This window comes from Gymnoscopelus microlampas, assembly GCF_963454915.1.
Source record: "Gymnoscopelus microlampas genome assembly, chromosome: 9".
Classification (NCBI taxonomy): Eukaryota; Metazoa; Chordata; class Actinopteri; order Myctophiformes; family Myctophidae; genus Gymnoscopelus; species Gymnoscopelus microlampas.
Genome location: NC_139946.1, coordinates 19566695 through 19584683, shown reverse-complemented (window position 1 = coordinate 19584683; position 17989 = coordinate 19566695). Strand labels below are relative to the sequence as shown.

The window sequence follows — 17989 nt, the reverse complement described above, 5'->3', positions numbered from 1 at the left end:
TTCGCGCCACGTTTCAAGCTTGTAGAGCTACTATTGATGCTTTTATGTGACGCTGTAGTATGATCAAGTAGGGCGTTCATTTACGAAAAAACACAAAAAGTAAAAATTTGGTTATAAGATGTTTCTGCCCGACAGCAACGATATGCATTACATTCATTCACCCACACACACACACACACACACACACACACACACACACACACACACACACACACACACACACACACACACACACATGCTGACGCCAGACAAAACCTGGAGCATCAGGAGCAGTTAAGGCTTCAGTAACCTCGGTACCCAGGCTTTTCAGCCATCTGACCACTTAACATGGCAACCGAACGATAAGCGGTCAGGTGGGTGAGCCGTGAACACTTTCATGATTTTCTAGTGGACCCCTGATCCAGAAAAGGTTGAGAACCCCTATTATAGAGAACTATAAAGAAAAAGCCTTGAATGGAAAAGAAAATGAAGATTCTTCTGGAATGATCTCAGAAGAGGAGTCTGACAGACAGGCATGCAGTAGGACAGTGATTCTCAAACTTTTTCACGTCAAGGACCCCCAAAATGATATGTATTTGGCTTGTGGACCCCCATCTCTAAAATATTTTGTGCCCGGGATTTTTCAAAAATAGCTGTATACAGTATCTGCAATTTTTTAATAGCCAAGTATAAAATATGGTTAAAATTATTGTGACGCTATATTAACACATTCACTGCCAGGGGTTTTCTAAAACAGGCTGTAGTTCTGCCAGCATTTTTAAGCATTCTGACTAATCTTTCAAGAACCACAGAATATTTATCTCCAGTATGATCGATCCCCTGATAGTTACTAATCACCGAGGATTTCACTGTGCTTCCGTGAAAAAATAAATGTCATCGCGACCTCCCGTTCGCTTCTTATACCCACTTGAAAATAGCATGTTTCGCCAAAAATAAAACACAGGAGCCGAGATACAGAATATTTCCCAAATACTTTAACCAGGGAGTGAATGGAGCAGTAAATCTTTGGATCGCATTATCTCCTGGTTCTGTTTTTTACCCCCTGTTACCCCCCCCCAAGGACCCCACTTTGAGAACCAATGCCCAAACGCAAAGCACGTACTACTGGACGTGCTGAGTGGATAATATGCAAATCCTTGCTGTCTGGCACAACCCTTGTACAGTATCTCCATATTTCTACTTTTTATGTTTTTTTTTTTTTATAAATGAATACCCTACTTCATCGTGCAAGAGTGTCGTGCAAAAGTAGTGAAAATTTCCGATTTACAAGCTCACAATGAGTCGTCTCGCCACGTGCTTGTAGATAGGCAATTACATTCATGTTGAGTTTATATCTAACCAGGCTTGTGACTAATATCTACATTGGAACACACGTTATTTTTCCATCTTTGATTGATTGAATACTTTCAAAAAAGTAGAGGTACAGTTAGGCTGTACAATAATGCTAAAAGGATAACACAAAAAGCCCTGAGGGCTTTTTTCCATTGTTACCTTTCTCCTGAAAAGTAACTGTTTTGGACATACAAGGTTGCCACCCAACAGCAACAAAATGCATAATAAACAAAACAAAAAAATGTTTTGGATTTGCATTATATACAACACAAAAAAAGTGGAAGATAAAAGGGTTCCCAAAATACAGAGGGAGGGAAGCCATATTAAAATACAATTATTTAATACATTCAAATATGCTCTTTACAGTGTTTTATATAAAATGCTGTAAAGGGTATATTAATTAACTGTATTTTGCATTACACAGTGGCTTCCCTCTTCATTCTTTAGTTTTATATTTTGGAAGCTTGCGTTTTTGGGAACCCTATTATCTTACACTTTTTGCATGGTATCATTATGTAAATGCAAAACAAACAAAACAAGAACAGAACTATTATTCAGACGTGACAGAAGCACACTCAGCCAAAACATTCCATCTAGAGTCAAATGTGCCTTTACTTCACTGGATCTCAATGTGGGGTCCGGGGACCCCCATGGGTCCTTGAGGGGCTTCCTGGGGGTCCACAGTTGACTGATTGATAGTTAGGAAGCAAAATTGATAGTTAGGAAGCAAATGGACCCTTAATGTACATATCTGTAACTCTGCTACGAAGTGTGGACACTGGCAACAAGTATTTCCCTCTGCACCAAAACTCACAATGTTCTGAGTTTGCAGATCTGCTTTTCCCCGAACATTCGACCACGGAATAGGGATGCTAGGGTTTATGTAGTTAAAATGGTTTAGAATCACTGCTTTACTTGAAGTGTGCAGATAACGTCTCTTTCCCACCGCAGCACAAACGGGCAGACACAATGCGGAGACGCAGATTTTAAGATGCCAAGATGGAGAAAAAAGGATTCTGTCCTTGGCTGTGGCGTCTTTGTCTAACCGTGTGTGGTCTGTGTGTCTGTCCTCCACACTGCTCGCTGCGTCCCGTTGTGGCCTGTGTGAGACTCACATACACTAACCAAATGTTCCTTGGGCCTCGGAGGGGAGGGGGGGGGGCTCATCAAGGTGTCCCAAATCTGAAATGTGAAACACTGCTGTTTCATCCTGCCAGCAGGTGACAAATGACTCGGCTGCTTTTAGAACTGGACCTGGGAACTAGCATATCAGTGGCGGACAGTAATGAAGTACATTTACCTGAGTACATAAAGCTAAAGTACTTTGTTTTGGTACTTTTAACTCAACTAATATTTCTAGGAAGAGACCCCCCCAGGACCCAAACGCACAAAAGTACATTATGAATTAACCATTTAAGCTCTATTTCAACAAAAGTGCAGCTTGAAGAGCTGCTATTTTCACTACTTCAGAAATGTTTTGTTTTTTTCTTACAATAAATAAATAATAAAAAGTCATGTATCTCGTGAACCGTCCGACCGTCCGTCTTGAAACTCGGACCGTGGTCGACCTGTAGCTGTAGGAGTGCCGTGGCCGGCGTCAAGTCAGTCGGATAGGCAGTTGTCCAGAACCGCCGATCCGACCAATACGCCCATATATAGGCATACATGAAGATCCGACCGACCGACCTCAAACTCGCTGTGCGTATCGAGGACCCAAGCAGAATGTAGTTCTGTATTCATATCTTTTTTCTTCTTTTTTCTCTTTCTTTCAGGAAATCCAAACCCTGCAGAGTAAGAAATCAGATGCCAGTGAGCTGGAGAAAGAGAGAGAGGAGGCCCTACACAGACTCCAGGTGAGAGGGGAGGGGCTTCAGGTGAGAGGGGAGGGGCTCATGTAGGTGAGAGGGGCGGAGTTTCAGGTGAGAGGCCCATGTTAAAGGAACACTTCACCTATTTTCAACCTTATCATCATAATAGGCCTATTTAGGGCCATGCATAACGTGGAACGATAAAAGTCGTTCCATTTATATTGGCTATGCGGCACAAATGTTATACGGAGCTCGGCCAATCAGTTAAGCCAATCAGGGACTTATACTGGCTTAGGTTATATTTGCATTGAATGAAAGCACTGCATAATGATAGAATGGCCTATGCATTTTAGCCATGTGAAAGAATGCAGTTCTATTTGCATTTAATCATTTTATGTAGAAAGACTATGTATTTTATTTGAAAACATGTACAGGTTACTATGTACATAAAAGGGAACAGATAATGTATCTACAGAGCATAACCTCATGTCTGCTTTTACTATGCAGAAGGGTACTATTAAAAATAGTTTCAGAACCACACTGGTGCACAAGTTAGTCAGATCACAGCACGCTCAGACAACTTTGTCAAGGATTGTCATGTCCTGGCCCACTCCTGGTTTATGCTAGCCTGATTATCAGCCTGTTTGGAACCAGGCTAGGTGTATGCATCAGAGTGATTTAATATATGGTACTTGTTACGTATAGTGCCTATAACCCTCTCTACATGGATCCTGAGGTGTGCTATCGTGCGTGTTTCTTCCACGTCTTTTTCTGTCATCTGGGCTGTCAGACAACCAAGCCATGCATTGTCTCTTTGTGATGTTGGGAGACCTGGCTGGCTTCCATTTGGGAATGCGGTGAAAAGTTAGTCCGTTGTCCATTTTATCCCCTTTATTCTCAACTTGTCGATGGTGAGAAGCCGTGGAACAGTTTTCATACAACAATTCATTCCCATTTTGGCGAAACACTGCTGAAAGAGCACCAACTAGCAGGCTACTATTAGTGAACCTCCAAGTGAAGGGACATGTTGACACCACCGACTGGGGGCGGGGTCGCTAGCCCCGCCCCCGGTGACACCAGCCTTGCTTGCCCTAATAGGGCAAGCAAGGCTGGTGTCACCGGGGAATCAGGGAAGCCGATGCATACAATCTCCCGAACAGACTGATCATTTTTGCCTCTTTCTCAAACAAACAAATACTTGTGATTTTTCGGTTCTCGGGTCTGCACACCTAAGGGTTATATGATACACACATACCAAGTTTGAGACTGAACGGTCGGGCACTGTCCCGAGTTATGCCAGGACACACACACACACACACACACACACACACACACACACACACACACACACACACACACAAACGCACACATTCCGTAAGATTGTTAATTGGTCCTCACTAATACTCATTATAAGATGGCACCATTTCTATCTACTCGCTCTGTGTCTCAGACCAGGGCTGTGGACAGTTCAGACACTTGCCTACCAGTGACATCATCGGTAGGCAGGTTTGGTCATTTCAAACAAGATTTCTTGGAATCCGCATCGATGTCATTGATAGACAGGTTTCTGAACTGTCCATAGCCCAACAATGAGACATAGTAGACTTTAATGGTGCCATCTAATATCTATCATTATTGAGGACCAATTGTATGAAGGTTGAAAATGGGTGAACTTCTCCTTTTCATAGAGCTCCGCAGATGTGCAGCGATAGTTTAACTTTAGAAAGATTAAAAATACATCCAGACTGGATAAACCAACACACTATTAAGGTTTATATCTGGCAATTATTATCATTACTTACCAGGAAGTCAGACACAGGAATGGCAAGTATATGCCTGGCGTTATCCAAACATAAATAAGCAAACAGTGCCATCTGCAGGCTGTATTCGTCACAGTGGTTCCCAAACGTTTTAGCTTGAGACCCAAAAGGGAAATTTGATGTCTCCCAGTGACCCAAAGTAGTGAAAATAGTCGATTTACAAGCTCATAACGCATCGCAATGCGACGCGTTGTGAGCTTATAGAACGGCTATTTTCACAACTTCTTGAAATATATATATTTTTAATTCATGAAATGTTTAGATTTTTTTGTTTTACATTGTTCAAGAGAAAATAAAAGAAACTAAAAGATATTTACTCACAACCCATAAAAATGGGTCCACAACCCCAAAATGGGTCCCAACCCAGTGTTTGGTAAACACTGTCCTGAAGCAGAGGACATAGAGCTGGTGTATAGTGCTTGGCTTTTATTAGACAGTACAGCTCAGCTATGATTTATGACCATTCATCCCTGCCCTTTCATGTCCTTCTGTTCTCAGCCCAGAATAATGTATAATATCAATGATAATTTATATCTGCTTTATGGATGCACAATCACTACACAAAGCAGCAAACTGCACATTGACTTTATAACGTGTGCAGGTAAACCATTTGATGGGGAACAGCATGCATGCAATGAAACAGTTCACATGTATTATTTTGACATGTTTATGCTTTATTTGGGATAGGTCAGTGTAGAACAGGGGTTTCCAAACATAACGGCTCTAACTATCCATCCCATCCGTCTGTCCTTCCTTCCTTCCTTACGTCTGTCTGTCTGTCTGTCTGTCTGTCTGTCTGTCTGTCTGTCTGTCTGTCTGTCCTTACGTCCATCACCTCAATACTTAACACACACTCACATGTCCATCCCTTGTCCCTAACCCAAACTAAGGTCCATATCCAATTCAATTCAATTCAACAGAGAAGGAATTAGTATTGTTATAATTATTATTTTTGTATTTTATTTTATTCTTTATTTTGTTTCTTTATATTTATTATTTATACATTTGACTTTGACCTACTTCTGTCTTACTCTTTTAGCTTAACTGTACTCTTTAGTTATGTTTCTGTTTGCCAACTTTGTTTTACTAGATTTTCAGGCCACTACGCAGCCTTCAAATCTGGCCACCGAGTTATGGCCATTTGTAGTATTAAACCCTGCTGTAGCGCACCATATGTGTTACAGCATTTTTTGGGTTGTGACTATTTTCATGGCAAAAATGGCAGTGTTTGTGGCATGTTTGGTGGAGATTGGAGCAACGGTGTGGCTGTGGCCTCTAGGGGCCCGACGTGGCCCCAGGGGCCACTCATGGCCCCTGGAGGCCACATGTGGCCCCTGGTGTGGGTGACTTTTGTCATGGCAGACCCCTTTTTGGTGCTGATCGGAGCAATGGTGCACCTCACAAGTCTGGATGTGACTGCGGTCGACCCACACTCTAGGCAATTTTAATATAGCATTCTAGCATTATTTTATTTGCTATTTTATCCTAAAGCACTTTGGGTTGCATTTTATGTATGAAAGGTGCTCTATAAATAATGTTATTATTGTTGTTATTGTTATTATTAGTCATGAATGTTTTGTTGTTGTGTTCCACCAGGAAGTGGAGAGTCATAACGCAGAGCTGACGGAGCGAGTGCAGATGGCGGAGGGCACTCTGGCCTCCAAAAGAGAGGAGAGGGAGAAGTCCGAAACGGAGCTACAGACCCTTGTCCAGGTGCTGGACGTCAAGATCTGCGATCTCAAAGACCTCAGACACAGCCTGGCCAAACTCATCGACAAATAGCCCCCCATCAATCCCCCCCCCCCCCCCCCCCCCCCCCCGCCCAACGCTGTCAGGGTTCAGTCCACTGGTTCTCAACGTCAGGTTCTGGGGACCATCAGGGGTCCACAAAGCACTATAACTATAGCAGGGCTGGGCAACTAATCCACACTAAACTGCTCATGTAGGTTCACCGATTAATCAAGAGGCTGTTCTCTTTTTCTTGAATCAACAAATTAACACAACATTCTAAGCCTAAGGGATTCTTTATAATCAACCAAATCGATTAATATGATTAACCACTTAAGCCTTGTGTTAGGCTATACTACTTTGATGTACAATGGTGGGTTGTTATTATTTTTTTACTGAAAATGTGTTTGTGAACTTGAGAACCAGTGGTTCAGTCCCCCACACTCACAGCCCAGAGGGACACATCTCAATAGATGTCACCGTCCCCCGGGGGACACTGTTGTCTCGACAGTGTGCAGGGCTGCCTTTCTGTTTGGTCTCTCCTCTGCCTCTCCGGCAGCAGTCTGGTCAAAGATGTCTGACAGGAGAGGATGGGAGGAAAGAACACATCTAAAAATGAGTAAAGACTGATTTATAATGTATGGGCTGTCAGGTGGAAACATTGTATGTCTAAAACTGTTACTTTTCATTAAATCCAATGTAGTTATTATTTAGAGATTAAGCTCTTGTTAATAATGTTCATTGGTTAGATATTTATTGAACCCACAGACAGTCTTAACCACTTTCAGTTTGAAGAATTATCTAAACAAGCGAAAATAGACGATCTACAAGCTCATTTGAGCTTGCAGGTTGGCTATTTTCATTTTGCCACGTTTTCTGTGACCCTGTAGTATGACGAAGTAATAATAAAAAAAGAAAGAAAAAAGAAATATGGAGGTACAAGGTTTCTGCCCGACAGCAGCGATATACTATATGTATACATTTCAGTCTGCTACACTGAAATCAGGTCATTAGGGGCCGTGTCCACAGACCACATTTTATGGAGGAGCATTATCGAGTAACTATCGACAGTTATTATTAGCACAAATAACTGAAATAATGTAAACATGGACTTCTGATGGTTGTGGTAAAGATTCAAAATTGGGTCGTAAGTCACCGGGATGCCAGACACAGGCCAGGAGGATCAAACGTTAGGATTGATGAACCGCGCTCCTCTCCAAAAGTTTAAATTATTTGACGTTAGAAGTCCTAGGGCGCTCCGTCAAAACACGCTAGGAAGAGGAGCGCTCCGGCGCTCCTCTTCCTCTTCCTCTTGCTCCTCTTGTTCCTGTAACGGTCCAGTTCTTATATTATGTTATAAAGATATTTTCATATTTATACATTTACAATTGATAGGTACAGGAAAGTGACTGTCTAGAATACATTTCCATAAGTAAATCGGATTCAGCATAAGTTAGTGATAACGTGGCTTTGCACTTTCCTTGGTTATAAGACCTCGAAAAGGAAAACTTAAAATAGAGAAGGCGGGGGGGGGGGTCATAAACATCAGCATACATTTTCTTGCAATAAACAACATAACTGGTGTTATTCATCGTAATCACGTAAACCGTATTTTGTACTTTGTCGCTGGTGTCTGTGGGCGAAAGTAGCCCACAATGAGCTTGTAGATTGGCTTTTTTCCACTATTTGTGAACCTTTCTGGAAATTTTGGGAAATGTCGGGACATTTCCACCTTTGCTCAAGATAGGGACCGCAGGTTGAAAGTGGTTAAAACCGCCAGAGATGGACTGAGAGCGTGTGGATGTCTGTTCATGTTTTAAAATGATCATTGTTACGTACACTATTGTTTATTTGCATTGATTTATATAAGTCTTTATAGTCAGGGTGAGAAATGTCCTCCAGCTAAATGTCAGTTGATTGTGGGGATAGCTGACAAGTTTAACAAGTCCTTACACAACGCGGACGAGATGATTAAACGATCCGAAAATGCGTCGCGAATATTTCACATCAAACTATTACATTGGTGATGCATCATCCATAGAGGTTTGATGATTTTATTCGCGCTTAAAAAAATAAATAAAAAAAAAGTTAAATAAAATGAAAAATAAAAGTTGCTTTATCGCTCCGGAATATTCGCATTGTGTGTGGATGTACTCTAGTGTTGTTAAGTAACGAAAGTAATGAGTAACAAAAGAGTAATGAATGAGTAACGAGTAATACATAACTTTTTTACGAGCCCAAAACCGCTAAACCGCCGTTCAAATTAATGTGAATTAATCGCACAAAAGAAACGCGCCTCCTAGTGTGCACGGATCTTAACCACTTAAATCCCATACAATTGTTGAGCGGAGTCCCTCAGGGCTCTATAGACGGATTTCCGCGCGACGTCATCACAGAGCAGAATGCGCAATCTGCGCATGCCTGGGGGTCAGTGGGGGAAAGGCGCGTTCGAAAATACAGCCCTGAGCGGCAGTGAGCGCACTGGCCAATACAAACTAATAGGCGAGTGTGCTCCGGTGCGTAATTTCCAAACGCACCCATAGGCTTCCCCCCGCAGCTGCGCGGTCATATTCCTCTCATGTTTACTAACAGGAAACCTCCCTATACTAGTGTATTTTCTGTTTTCACTCTACATTAAATATCTCCCACTCCTGGATGGAATGCACTCGTTGACGTCGATGCCAAACTACCGTTTAGTTTATGTGTTCAGATGATCAAGTTCTCCCTTTTGTCTCCTTTTCTGTTACGTGACACTAATGTTTGCCATAGAAATAATCATGATAATAATCATAGAGAGAGTATTTTTGTCACCATGGGTATATGAGAAGAACACAGTGCATGAGCCTTGCTGATCTGAGGTTAGCTGAACAAGAAATGTCAAACCATGTACGTATGTACGTACGCTACATCAGCGATTCCCAACCTGTGGGCCGGGGCCCACTGATGGGTTGTCAGGGTATTGCAAGGGGGCCTCCAAATAATCGGCAAAACACTAAGATGATAATATAACGGTAATATGAAAATAATTGCATGGTATTTTTCCTTTAAAACCGTGACAAATGTTTTTGTCTTTGTGATTCCGATACATAGGAACTTAAAGTATAGTACGTTGGTTCCACTGATCCAAGGTGGAACACAATCAATTGATTGATCATTACAATAAACATGCTCTGAAAATGCACGCGGCTGCCGAGTAAAGTGGTCGGATGGGTGGGCCGCGGGCATTTTCGAGATTTTCAAGTGGGCCCTGGATCCAGAAAACGTTGGGCACCTCTTAGTTACACGACAAAGCTGCGCGCAACAGCTAACTACTAGATTTAAAAGCACAATTTAAAGTAGTTTTTAGGGAATGGGTACTTAACATACTTGATTGCTTAGTATGTGAATTTCTGATGCACATTCTCTGTATGTGTGTAACATTATTTTTGACCATAAACTTTCGATTTCTTCTGATTTATCCTTGGTTGCACGCTGGTGTCTTGCACCGGAAATTGCCGATCTACAAGCTCGCAAGCTTGATCAGCTACTTTCGGCGTAAGACACGACCCGCAAAACAAAGCGTAAATCGGCATTCACAGTAATGTTGGTACAAATAAGGTGCAAGCATTGTCAAATTTAGCAATAATGTTTCTAGCTTAGTTCCTGTTTATAGTGAATACATGGCAGGTACTGTACTTTTGTAAGTAACTAGATTTCACCAAAGCCAGCTCCGATATATATTTTAACAAAAGAGTATAGCGCTCATCGAGTAAGCAGCGTTTTGCTTTTTTGGCTTTAGCTGCTCTGTTAAGGGAGTGATGGATCATCAGCCTCCGTCCTTAAATAAATGAAGTTTGTACCGCGCCAGCAACTTCTCTGTACCTCTAATACGTCTTTGTTAGAACGGTGTGCACCTGTAATACGTCTTTGTTAAAACGGTGTGTACCAGTTAGGATTTCATTGTGCCAACGTCGGAAGAAACACGATCTCTGCACCAAAGATGCACTACTGGTCTCTCCCACTCTTAACTGGAAAGCACAACCATCTCGTATGATACTGAACAACTCACTAGATTGTCTTAAAATTGCTCATGAAGTGAATCGCTCCATTCACAGTCCTCCTAAAAATCATGCTCAGAAATACCTCAGAATAATTGTGTCTCATGTAGGGCAGATTTAAGAGCAACACATATCTACACTCCAGTGGTTTGTGACTAGTGAGGGATGTGATGGGAAAAGAAACGTTGGCGTTGACCAGGGTTACATTTTTTTTTTTTTTCTTAAATTGTTTTGAGAATCTGGTTTGTGGATGTTTGTGTGAGATCTGATGCTATTATTGTAAACTAGGAGTTCCATTATATTTGTATTCAATTAAAAGGTTAAAACAATCGTGTGAGTTACGTTTCTGTTTGTCCGTTATTATCAAGGCTGACAGTGGGTAGGGGAAGTGACTTCCTGAACATATTCATCATGAAATATGTACAGTGGTAGAAGAAAATACTGCTCATAAAAGTAACAATACCACAGTGTAGAAATACTGTTACAAGTAAAAGTCCTGTGTTCAAATTGTAAGTACAAATGTATTGGCATTGGATATTTCTTGTATTCAAATCTTTAACATCAAGGGTAAAGTGCTTAAGGAGTAAGGAATGCATGAATGAAGACTGTGGATATCACATACATACTGATGTAATTTTAAGGTTTCACCTTAAGCTGCTCTCAGAGCTCCTTTTATGCCAGGTGAGTACAGGTGATGGCCCAGACCCCACCCCTCGCACTCCTGGTACCCCATGAAGACAAAGGCATACATTTACATCACTATATAGGTGAGAGTCGCTCTGCTGAATGGATGACTACTGGGATTTGAACATGGGACCTCTGTGCTGAGAATCCACTCTTCAGACCCCTACACCATCTCTCAGCTGCTCACATTATGTCTCTTTGTGCTTTTGACTTGCTTTTTTGTGTTTTACTTACACCTAGAACCCCCATTCAAACTTTAAAATGTTCATCTTACTGTGGACATGTTTGCCTGAAAAGGAATCTTTGAAATGTTTAATAGTTTTAGAATTGTACTCCTTTAAAAGTTCAGAGATTTATAATGGAGGTTGATGGACGATTTTGGGACCTCAACAAAACACTTTCACCTAGAAACTCCATTTACAGTTCAAAAATTCCACCTTACTGTGGACATGCATGCTTGAGATTTGAGATGTTTTCTTTGAAATCATTTGTAGTTTTGGAGATATTTAACTTTACGCACCCAATGCATTGTCAATGCGGCCAATGGACATTTAAAGGCAGGCTTACAACTACATACTTACGCCTAGTAACCTCAATCATACTTTAAAATGTTCATCTTCATTCCATCATCATTGGCCGCATTGTCAATGCGGCCAATGGACTTTTAAAAGTTCAAAGATTTATAATGGAAGTCGATGGAAGATTTTGGGACCTCAAAAAAATACTTTCACCTAGAAAATCCATTCACAGTTCAAAAATTCCACCTTACAGTGGGCATGTATCCTTGAGATGTTTTACTTTGAAATGATTTGTAGTTTTTGAAATATTTAACTTTAAGCGCCCAATGCATTGTCAATGGCAATGGACATTTAAAGGGGGAAAAGTACAAACTTTGGCTTTTACCTTTATCTAATCTTTCATTGAAGACCACGCAAGTGAACAGATTGAGTAAGAACCACTGTGGTGCAGTGGTTTAGATGCAGGGCTTGTAACCAGAAGGTTCACAGTTCATAACCAACTAGGACATTTTTTGAACTTTTACCTGACTCTTGCACCTTTATCTAATCTTTCACTGAAGAATGTGCAAGTTAACAGAATAATAAGAACCTCTGTGGTGCAGTGGTTTAGATACAGGGTTTGCAACTGGAAGGTTCCCGGTTCAAATTCAACTAGGACATTTTCCCAACTTTTATCTGACTCTTGTGGTCTGTATCTAATCTTTCAGTGAACAGCCTGCAAGAGACCAGCGAAACTATCAACCATGGTGGAGCAGTGGATAGGATACAGGCCTTGCACACAGAATGTTCTGAGTTCAAAACCAACAAGGAATATTTTCCAACTTTTACGTGGCTGTTTTACCTTTATCTAACCTTTCAATGAAGAACATGCAAGTGAACAGAATTAGTATGAATTACAGTGGTGCAGTGATTGAGATACAGGGCTTATAACCAGAAGGTTGCTGGTTCAAATCCAACAAGGACATTTTTTGAACTTTTACCTGACTCCTGCACCTTTATCTAATCTTTTCAGGGTCCCCACACATGTTTAGCAATGAATTTCCAAAACTTTTCCAAAACTTTTCCAGAATATTTAGCCCAATTTCCAGGCCTATATAACACTCATTCAGCGCAATAATGTGTCTCTTACTCCTATGTACAATGCCCAAAGATAGGCAGTGTAGCAAAATAAATAAATAAAAAACAATAAAAAGTGTTTGGGGGTGGGGCACAGCCGCGAAACCTCGCTCAAATAGAGCCTGCGAGTGAAAATAGGAGGGGTGGACGACGTCGTTGCACGGTTCGTTGTCGCTTGCGGTAGGTCAGGACGGTCTCATTCAAAAACATGTATTTTAATGAGATTTCATCGCCCGCTCTTGTCGCGCCACGTCGCATCGCTGGCAGTGCGGATGGGGTGTTACACAGCCTGTTCGGCGAAAAACTACTTTTGTTACATATTTCGTGTAATGTTATACATGTTTATGAAAAGGTTTTGTATTAAAAATAATCAATAGCCAAAAACAATGCATAGCCAAATATTTTTCCAGGACCCTTGATAAATTCCAGGACCTTTGATGAAGTTTGATCAATTCCAAACCTTTTCCAGTACTGGATTTATTTTTTTTAAATTTCAAAATATTTCCAGGAATTTCATGACCGTGGGGACCCTGTCTTTTAGTTAACAACACGCAAGTGAACAAGTCAGTAAGAATCACTGTGGTGCAGTGGTTAAGATACAGGCCTTACAACCGGAAGGTTCCCAGTTCAAATCCAGCTTGGAAATTTTTCCAACTTTTACCTGACTCTTGCACCTTCAAATCCCACATGACAAAAAACAAGTTACAACCACCAGGAAACCTGTAACTCTCAGCCAACAGCATAGCTCAACTGATAGAGCGTCTGTCCAATAACATGACTTGACTTGACTTGAGTCAAGTCAAGTTACTTGAGTCAAGTCAAGTTACCGGGGACACTTGACTCGAGTGGGAATCGAACCCACTCAAGTCAAGTCAAGTCATGTTATTGGACAGACACTCTATTAGTTGAGCTATGCTGTTGGCTGAGAGTTACAGGTTTCCTGGTGGTTTTAACTTGTTTTTCTAGAAGTTATTCTGCAAAGGGAAGCATCACGAAGGATATCAGTCAATTTATCCGTTGCCCCAAGTTACCGGGGACACTTGACTCGAGTGGGATTCTAACCCACTCAAGTCAAGTCATGTTATTGGACAGACGCTCTACCAGTTGAGCTAAGCTATTGGCTGAGAGTTACAGGTTTCCTGGTGGTTTTAACTTGTTTTTCTAGAAGTTAGTCTGCAAAGGAAAGCATCACAGTAAAGACAGCAGTGGGATTTGAACTCATGGCATCTGGATCATGAATACTGCGTCTCAACCCATTGAGCTAACTCTTGGCCAAGAAATACAGCCTTCCTGGTGCTTTGACTTGAACAACAAACAAGACAAATACATTTATTTTTTCACCATTGTGTCACTACCGAAACGAAAGTGTGTCACTACCGAAACGAAAGTTAAATCCGAAAAAAATCACTAAGTGTGGAGGCCAAAATCGTCCCCCAAAAAACCTGTTAGGAGTACGTTTCAGGCAATTTAGAGTTGATTGGTAATTTTCGTTTCGGTAAAATTTATTTTACCGAAACGAAAGTTAAATCCGAATAAATCACTAAGTGTGGAGGCCAAAATCGTCCCCCCAAAAACCTGTTTTCAGGCAATTTAGAGTCACTACAAATGGTACTACCAATCAACTCTAAATTGCCTGAAACGTACTCCTAACAGGTTTTTGGGGGGACGATTTTGGCCTCCACACTTCTAACTGTACAACATCCACTTAATACAATGAGTAAACAATTACATGGAAAATCACAGTTTAAAAAAAAAAGAAAAGCTAAGGCCCAAATGTACCTTATGGTGATATTGACTCAAAAAGTGTCTCACATTACCTCACTCTCCCCTACTCCTAACAGGTTTTTGGGGGGACGATTTTGGCCTCCACACTTAGTGATTTTTTCAGATTTAACTTTCGTTTCGGTAAAATAAATTTTACCGAAACGAAAATTACCAATCAACTCTAAATTGCCTGAAACGTACTCCTAACAGGTTTGCGTGGGGACAATTTTGGCTTCCACACGTAGTGATTTTTTCGGATTTAACTTTCAAATCCAACCAGTGCACTTTTCAAACTTTTACCCGACTCTTGCACCTTTATCTGATCTTTCACTGAAGAGCGTGCAAGAGACCACAGAAAGTATGAACATCAAATTTCTCTTTTGGGCCTTGAGTCCCAAGACTCAAGACCCAAAAGAGTCTTGAGTCGAACGTATTAGATCCAAGTAGACATCAAATTTCTCTTTTGGGCCTTGAGTCTTGGGACTCAAGGCCCAAAAGAGAAATTTGATGTCTACTTGGATCTAATGCGTTCGACTCAAGACTCTTTTGGGTCTTGAGTCTTGGGCCCTCTACTGGCCCTCTACTGGCAGTGACGTCACACTTCGGTGCTCTATATCCATTGCCATTGACAATGCATTAGACGCTTAAAGTTAAATGTCTCAAAAACTACAAAACATTTCAAAGTAAAAAGTTCAAGCATTTGTGTCCACAGTAAGATGAATTATAAAAAGTGTGAATGGAGTTTCTAGGTGAAAGCGTTGTTTGAGGTGCCAAAACTTTTAGAGGAGTACATTTCTAAACCTATGAAACATTTCAAAGATTTGTTTTCAGGCAAACATTGTTCACAGTAAGATGAACATTTTAAAGTTTGAATGGGGTTTCTAGGTGTAAGTATGTAGGACTAATAGCCTGCGTGCCAAAGTTTGTACTTTTTCCCCTAAAATCTATAAAAGCAGTGATTGTCAATGGCAAAATGGACCTCAAAAAACACTTTCACCTAGAAACTCTTGTCCATTTTTGTCCAAAAGTACTCCTCTAAAGGTTTTGGCACCTCAAACAATGCTTTCACCTAATTCATCTTACTGTGGACACAAATGCTTGAACTTTTTACTTTGAAATGTTTTGTAGTTTTGGAGATATTTAACGCCCCATGCATTGTCAATGCGGCAATGGACATTTAAAGGCAGGCTTACAACTACATACTTATGCCTAGTAACCTCATTCATACTTTAAAATGTTCATCTTACTGTGGACATGTTTGCCTGAAAAGGAATCTTTGAAATGTTTAATAGTTTTAGAATTGTACTCCTTTAAAAGTTCAGAGATTTATAATGGAGGTCGATGGACGATTTTGGGACCTCAAAAAAACACTTTCACCTAGAAACTCCATTCACAGTTCAAAAATTCCACCTTACTGTGGACATGCATGCTTGAGATTTTTTTTTTTTTAATCATTTGTAGTTTTGGAGCTATTTTACTTTAAGCGCCCCATGCATTGTCGATGCGGCAATGGACATTTAAAGGCAGGCTTACAACTACATACTTACGCCTGGTAACCTCATTCATACTTTAAAATGTTCATCTTACTGTGGACATGTTTGCCTGAAAAGGAATCTTTGAAATGTTGCAGTTTTAGAATTGTACTCCTTTAACAGTTCAGAGATTTATAATGGAGGCGGATGGAAGGTTTTGGGACCTCAAAAAAACACTTTCACCTAGCAACTCCATTCACAGCTCAAAAATTCCACCTTACTGTGGACATTCATGCTAACTTTGAAATGATTTGTAGTTTTTGAAATATTTAACTTTAAGCGCCCCATGCATTGTCAATGGATATTTAAAGGGAAAAGGGTACAAACTTTGCCAGGCTAAGTTAACAGAACAAGTGTATCAAGTGGTTTAGATGCAGGACTTGCAACCAGAAGGTTACCGGTCCAAATCCAACTAGGACAGGTTTCCAACTATTACCCGACTCTTGCACCTTTATCTGATCTTTCACTGAAGAGCGTGCAAGACACCATAGAAAGTATGTACCATGGTGGAGCAGTGGTTAAGATTAATCGAGGATTAAGCCCTCATTCTGCTTTTGTGAAATAGGCCCCCGTATTATAGTAAATCCATTACTTTAGTCACCACTATGGGAGAACGATCAGCACAAATAAACAATACTCCAGTGCACAATGGTGTCGCTTGTCGAAAATAACCTTTCGGCTAGCGACATGTCATACTAAAGAGTATAAATTAAGCTTAAAGCCCACTCTGAAGCAAATAAAACTAAGTCAGGATACCACTTTCATCAAAACTGCAGAAACGTCTTACAGGATAAACAAAAATGGGAAGACAACATTGAATGTGACACTAAAATTGAAGCTGATAAAAGGGGTTCGCTCCTCTTCTGGATGAAATTGGCAGCCCACCTGAAAATGAGTGTAATCTCAAAAGCATTGCAAATGAGTGCAAACCGCAATGCTCTTTGAGCATAAAGGTTTCAATCAGTTAACATGAAAATGTATTGTTTATTAAAGAGCTGGAGAGACCATTACTGAACAAAGACGCAGGGGTTCTCAACCGGTGGTCCGCAGACCATGTGCATTCAGAATGTTTTTTTTTAAACTTTTGTGAATAAACGTTAAGTCGAATCTAACATTCCAAAAAAGTCAAGTGAATGCTTAGCATGTAAACAGCTGTTCGCTGCTAATGCGCACAAAATTATACACGCGTGTACAACGCATTGAGTTTTAGACTGGTATTGTACTTGCAGGTGAACTTGCAACTGGCTACTGAAGTTTATCCTGGAGTCTGCCTGCAGTGAACCACCATGGATCTTTTCGTAATCGTAAAAGAAAAAAGCTGGTTAATACTAGGGCCGTGGTTTACTGATAATAAAATGCTTTGAATGTTTGTTTTTCCAGCTCATGAATGTAGCCTATGATCAGTGAGTAAGAAAAAAAAAACAATCTTAACCGTGGGATGAGTCCATGGACCCATCCGACTCAATAGTGGTGGTCCCCAGGTTGCTCTTCGTCAGGATGGTGGTCCTGGTCCCTGGGTCAAAATCAGTTAACCCCTGCTCTATAGTAATGATTATTAACAGAATACAGAGCGTTATATATAGAACTCCCCCAAAACATTTCACTTACACTACCTTTAACTACACAAGATAAAAATAACTTCATACAAAC

At 40.7% G+C, this 17989-nt stretch overlaps 1 protein-coding gene across 1 annotated transcript in view; it reads left to right on the top strand.

Annotated features, from left to right (window-relative positions):
* Positions 1-11054, top strand: part of LOC311052674 (homer protein homolog 3-like) — a 76250-nt gene extending 65196 nt beyond the window's left edge. Inside the window, exons 9-10 of the mRNA XM_084067761.1 lie at positions 3105-3185; positions 6557-11054. Coding sequence (XP_083923887.1) covers positions 3105-3185; positions 6557-6742 — 267 coding nt within the window. The 3' untranslated portion in view covers positions 6743-11054. The remainder of the gene's footprint in view (positions 1-3104; positions 3186-6556) is intronic.
* The last annotated feature ends 6935 nt before the right edge of the window (positions 11055-17989 follow it).